The following is a 6,343-nucleotide window of genomic DNA, read 5'->3' on the forward strand; positions in this document are numbered from 1 at the left end:
ATGCAGCTCATTTTGGGATCGAGAACATTGTTCTCGATGAACTGCCACTGCCTACAAAGAAACAAGAAGCGAAGTTAACGAAAAATGAACATAAAGATAGTACCGGCAAAATAATTTTAAAAGCTCACCTGATTCAAAGCCTGCCACAATCCGTGAAAAAGATATGATTCATCACCAGCACCGGCAACGTCCTCAATGCCGATAAACAGGTCACAAAAGGGATCTTCTTCATCGTGAGGCCTGTCTAGATCGAGGGCTCCCAGAGCTTGAGCTTCCCGAATCACCCCTGCGGAAAAAGCGGGAAAGGTAGGCGAATCCTTGATTGCTGCTGCCCCAAATGAATCGCCTGGAGCATTCTCCTCTGTTCGAAGGGGTTCGAGGGCCCCTTCGGTCATATCCCCTGCCCGTTGACTCCGATGAGATACGTCTTCGATATCCGATAGTTCGGGGACTCTACCCGAATCTTTCTCCGGTATATCCTCAGTTCGAGGCGGAGCCTCATGGAGCATCATCGATCCAGCCGCCGGTGAGGCATCGGTGGTTCTCTTCATTCGGACCGCCAGCACGGACTCATCATTTTTTTCTTCTTCTTCATCTTCATCTCTTAGACGCAGAACGAATTCCACGGTCAAAAGAATAACATTGTTGTTCAGCTTATGATCCATCCTCTTCTTCGGTTTTGGATCTTCGGGAATGGAGGCTCTTTTTCTTTTATTTTCCTTCACCGGCTTTGGGACAGAGGCCGAAATTTTCTCCTCATTGGACAAGGGCCTCAAAACTGCGTCCTTACCCAAACCTGCATATGGAAAACCTTAATAAAATATTTTGAAAACCACCTCGTTCGGATCATCAAAGAGTACGAGAAATGAGCTTACCGTGATTTTTGGCCTCCCACCGACCCTTTGACAAATCACGCCATGAGCGCTCGGCATATGTGGAGGTCGAAACAAGGGCTCGTACCCAATTCTTGAGATCGGGAACTACTCCGGGCATCCAGGGAACCGCTACATCACAAAAAGAGGAGTGTCGACGAGAGAATAAATGAAAGAACAAAGTAGAAGTAACAGCAAGATCACAGTTACGTTTCATATTCCACTCCTCGGGAAAGGGCGTCTTTTCAGTCGGAATCAGGTCCGAAGTCCTTACTCGAATGAACCTGCCCATCCAACCCCGGTCCCTGTCCTCATCAATACTCGAGAACAGAGCCTTGGTAGCCCGACACTGAAGCTTTATTAACCCTTGATTTTGCTTACGAAATATCGGATCAGGATAACGATCCGCCAAAAAGAAGGGTGGACCTAGCCTAGGGTTATTTGGTATTGACGACAGAAATCAATGATAACGGAATAGAGGGGACCCAACGTGAAATGATAAGAATACACATTCAAAAACCCTCTCACGTGTGAAGTGATATCTTCGTCAGAAGAAGGAATCACTATTTCTTTTTTATCCCAATTACAATCTTTCTTTAGCTGTTGGAGGTGCTTCTCGGTTATCGAACATATATCCCTCGATACCGGTTCACATCGACCAGGCACCGATGATCCTTAATCGACCTTGAAATCAGAAGTAAGGACGTACGCCCTAGGAATGCACTCCTCAGGCCGTGGTTCTGCCGGCGTATCATCGACGGCACACTGTGAAGATGAAGTTTTCTCTTTCTGAGGGATGGTTTGTGATGTTTTCGCCATTTTCGAGTTCAGAAGCAAGGAATATGACAAAGATTTGGTAAAATTGAGGAGGGGCTTTTGCAGAAAGAAATCACAGATTTACTGGTAAGTTGGAGAGTACGAAGAAGAACTTGGGAAATTTGGAAGATAGAAGATGTAAAAGTGGTAAAAGATAAAATAAAGAGTTATTTATAGGTTCAAGCGATGGCGGTTCGGTATCAGCGGTGGCCGACCACCGCCTGACATGCATTAAATGCCTTGAAAGACTAAACCGACGGGACAGCTACCAGATGCGTCATGATCGAACCCGATGGAAACGTCAGGTTATAATCCGATCGAGCCGTTAAAAAATCATATCGTTTCTCGCCACATTCTTTCTGAGAAATGAGGGGACTATCTGTATACGGTCGAAATAGATTTCGGCCTTAACACGTCCGATCGAGTTGGAACGATGATCTATCGAAGTAAGAACCTGAAGGTGGAACAAACTAACCTCGAACCCGGGGAGGCCGATCCGTGTCGAGTTCGATATCATTATCAAGCTCGAATCGAAATCGAACCATGATGCAGAGTAGATCTATCATGCTGATAATCCAGAGGCCAACCAATATTGATCTCGAATCAATTCGAGAGCTCGAGCCAGGATCGGGCTCGAACCAAGATCAAGAGCTCGAATCGAAATCAAGCTCAAACCAAAATCGAGGGTTCTAAGCAAGATCGAGCTCGCAGACAAAAGCCGTTGCAATCCCACTAGAGAGAATCTTGGCAGAAATTATGGAAAAACTGACTTATCATGGGTCTCCCACTGAATATTTATTTTATTATGTTTAGAGCCAAATCCCTCCACTATAAAAGGGCTTGGTTACCATTTCTGTAAAACAAGTTTTTTCTCAGGCTTGCATTGTAATAAAAGCGCTATATTCTTTTACAGTAAAGAATCGTTCTTTCAGATTTCTTAGATTGATTCTATTTGTTGAATCCTAAGATTCATTGTTCCTGACAACCTTATCTATTTCGCATTCTCTGCAATCTATATTTACATTTCTATTTATCCTTACATTTTGTGTTAAGTTATGCCACATATCCTCGAAACTACGTATAAATTCAACTCTATTCATTTTTCGGGTAAACATAAATATATGTAAACTTGCGCGGCACTGAGATAAAAAGGTTTACTGACTCCAAATAATCAATTTTTAGCATGCCTGAAATAGCATATAAGACCTCGCCCTCTTCAAAATATATACAAGACTATTTTCATTTGTTAGTTTTCACATTCTTGCTTTAACTGTAGCAATGACTTAGTGTTCATTCTTTGGCTCATATAAGAATTAACAATTGATAAGAAACTAAACACCTGTATATTATTGTAAAAATAGCACGGGCTAACCAGTTTTCAGACTGCTAATTAAAAAAAAACCAGTATTTGTAAAGTCATTGAAAAATAGCCATTATTTTGCTGCAACACGGACCGGTCATTGGTGCACATGTGTATGAACTTCCAGCATATTATGTTGCACCGGTATATTATACTGGAACTCCAGTATATTATGCTGGAATATTTTCTAAATTTTGAACAATATTTTCGTTCAGATTTATCTTTGCATGAAAAGTGACTAAATTTCGATTACTTTTGAAAGTGTAGCTATTTTTCAATTAACACTTGTAAATCTGGCTATTTTTGAATTTCCAATCTTATAATTCACTAGAAATTTCATAACTTCAACCAACAAAATATCAGGGAATACATGTCTCTTTCTATAATTTCAATACTAAAATCTTTGCGTTTCCATATTTAAAATAGAATCTATCCATAGGGAGTGGAGTAAAGCGCTCAGCGAAATTTAACAAAAAGCATAATTCCTTCCTTCGATGCAATCGCTTCGATGAAAAATCTTAATACGCTCTGAGTTCACTTTTAGACAATGAACTTACAATTTGCTATAAGGATTACTCGAGAAAATAATTGAGAATATAATGTCTGGCTTTCAGTAACTAATACACACAATTAGAGAAGAAAATCTCTTCCTTCTCTCTATCTCTATTCTTGTTCATGTTTTACTAAATTGCTTTTATTTCTTGTTCATGTTTTACTAAATTGCTTTTATTTCGTAACAATATTCTTATTCTTATGCTTATTCTACGTATTAATTATAGAAAATCCATCAAATTAAACTACAACTGCTTTTCTTTCACGTTGTTTTCTCTTTGATACTACTTTCTTAGCTGTGGTCCTTAGGGGACACGATGAGCTAACAAAATTGTTCACCAAGTGCAAATATGTCTTCAAATCGTGACATTTTGTTACATTTCCTTTGCTGAGGTGATCAGGCGAACTTTTGCTACTTAACTTAAGCTCCTTCCCCACCTCAGCATACACCCATACAGTATCTTCCATGTACTTTCCAAGCCAGATTGGCAATCTTGCCAGCGTGGCTGCTCCTCGGCTTGCCACGTCATCGATCACGAACCCAGGAACTTTTGTTATGGGATCATCAGAGTTCACAATTCGGAGTACCTTTGTACCATTTTTTTCCAATTGGCACCTAAAGCTCTTGTTACCAACCCTAGGTCCTCCAAATGATACCACTGTTACCATAGGCAAATCACTAAATTTTGTTGTTATATCGTATGCAGTAAGTGTAGCTAAGGCAGCTCCAAGACTATGTCCTGTGACTGTTATGCTAAGAGACTCATTACTATAATTACTGAGAATGCTGGCAATTTCTTTTCTTATTGTATCTTGTAAACTTGGATTGCTTTCTATTTTCGAAGTGTACAGACTCAAGAGTCCACTTTGTACCATGGGTTCACTATTTTCAGGTGTCATGTCATTAGGCAAGCAAGTTAACGTGACACGTAAATTTTCAAGCCATTCTGAACAAGTGGCAGTACCTCTAAAAGCAATCACGACGTCTCTGCGACCTAGCCGGGCAATCTCGTCCACGTCATCGCATACCGCCACGTAACCAATCCAGCTGGATCGCGGCGACACCAAATTAGGAAATCTTTCTGTCCACCGTGGCATTTGAACAGCACACGTGGCATGCAAGTCTTTTAAGACCTTGTACCCGCTCTGGCCAAGTCCGCAGCGTGTCAGCATGGAACCTTTCGGATACCGACAGGTTGCATACGTGGATGATGACGTGTCAAAGTCGAAGCAGCAATAGGCTGCTTCGACGAACTCTCCATACCTTAGAATCTCTTCGCGAAGATCATCGTCTAGTGGATCAAGCAAACCATCCCAATCCTTGATTCCTTGAAATTCCATCCACCTCTCTCCGAGTTTGTCTTTGTCGTCAACAACGTGGCAATTATGGTCGGAATTATTGATCTTGATACTCCGAGCAGTACTCAATTTTAGACTACTGCTCGGAACATAACTAATTTTAGACTTGCACTGCCAATTAGTATTAGGCATTGCAAGTCCAAAATGCATGTGGTTGGTTAAAAGTAGTTGATTTGGGCAGTGCATTATATTATATATGTTGCAAATCTGCGGTTAGTTTTGTATAATATATTTGTGTTGTGGAATACTATACTCACATTTTGGCTAAATTTATAGTTCCTAACGGAACTATCCCAAGGCAAAAGAGGAGGTGGTTGTGGGGAGAATGTTCTTAGGGAAAGGACTAATTGATAGAGAGGAATTAGGGGGCGGACGGTGCATTGAGTTTTCATGGGATAAGTATAATCTGCTTAATTTGGTGGGGACAAAAGTGTTAGCAACTGAAAGATGACCGATGCATGTTGGATTTAGATCCTTCTACTTCTCTTAAATTTTTTGGGAAGATCTTAATTACTTTTAATATTGATGACGAATCAATATAAGAAAAAGCAGAATATTAAACTAAAGAAAGCAACATGTCAAAACAATGATGAAAGAAGGATAAAAAGTTAGTACTATAAAACTTGAAATGTCTCAAATTACCATCGAGCAACGAAAAGGACGACGCAATATACTTTACAATCTGACTTCGAAATTTTTCCTTGCTGACACCAAATACTAACGGGCAGTAATAAAAGACAATAAAGTTTTATAATTACTTATGTACAGTGTAAAACTCGTTTACACTATCAAAATTATTTAAAAAGTTAATTTTTTTATGGGTAAAACTCTTTAGAAGTTGGATTAATAACATAAAAATGACAATTAATCTAATAATCCTATAGTCGATTAAATTGTAATTTTTTCCTGAAATTTTTGTGTGCTTCTACTTTTGCTTCTAATAACATATTTTCTAATGCAGATCTCCCTATAGAACATTATCCTTTGTGGATTGATATGCAGTGCTCTTTCAGAAATGCATTTTCAACACAACAGTTCTCTCTTTCGTTAGCTTGATTTTAAACTATCAAATTGGTTTATATATAAACTCTGTAATAATTTGTAAGACGCTTGAACAATACGCCTTATCAGCCAAATTAGACCTATTTTTTCACAATCCCGTAAGTGGGAGGGGCATATTTGAAACTAAAGATAATGATGACGGCTTTTATGGACCAATATAATAAATAACTATAAAAGTAATACAAATAACATAGGGGTATATATATTTGGATGTTTTCCTTTTTAAAAAAATAAAAAGGTACATAAGATATTTAAATTCACAACGACAACTTATTTCGATACTAGCTCGCACATTGAAAGCCATCATTCTTCTAAAAAGGAG

General features: G+C 39.2%; 1 protein-coding gene across 1 annotated transcript; it reads right to left on the bottom strand.

Annotated features, from left to right (window-relative positions):
- Positions 1-3,840: 3,840 nt before the first annotated feature.
- LOC107759678 (phospholipase A(1) DAD1, chloroplastic-like) lies at positions 3,841-4,953 on the bottom strand. Its single transcript, XM_016577669.2, has one exon. It carries the CDS (start codon positions 4,939-4,941, stop codon positions 3,841-3,843), a length of 1,101 nt encoding a protein of 366 aa, XP_016433155.2. The 5' UTR covers positions 4,942-4,953.
- Positions 4,954-6,343: the final 1,390 nt, after the last annotated feature.

The sequence above is a fragment of the Nicotiana tabacum genome, chromosome 19 (assembly GCF_000715075.1).
Source record: "Nicotiana tabacum cultivar K326 chromosome 19, ASM71507v2, whole genome shotgun sequence".
Lineage (NCBI taxonomy): Eukaryota > Viridiplantae > Streptophyta > Magnoliopsida > Solanales > Solanaceae > Nicotiana > Nicotiana tabacum.

What these genes read in the sequence shown, in the direction of transcription:
- LOC107759678 (XM_016577669.2), bottom strand. Translation starts at nt 4,941, where the DNA reads ATGGAATTTCAAGGAATCAAGGATTGGGATGGTTTGCTTGATCCACTA.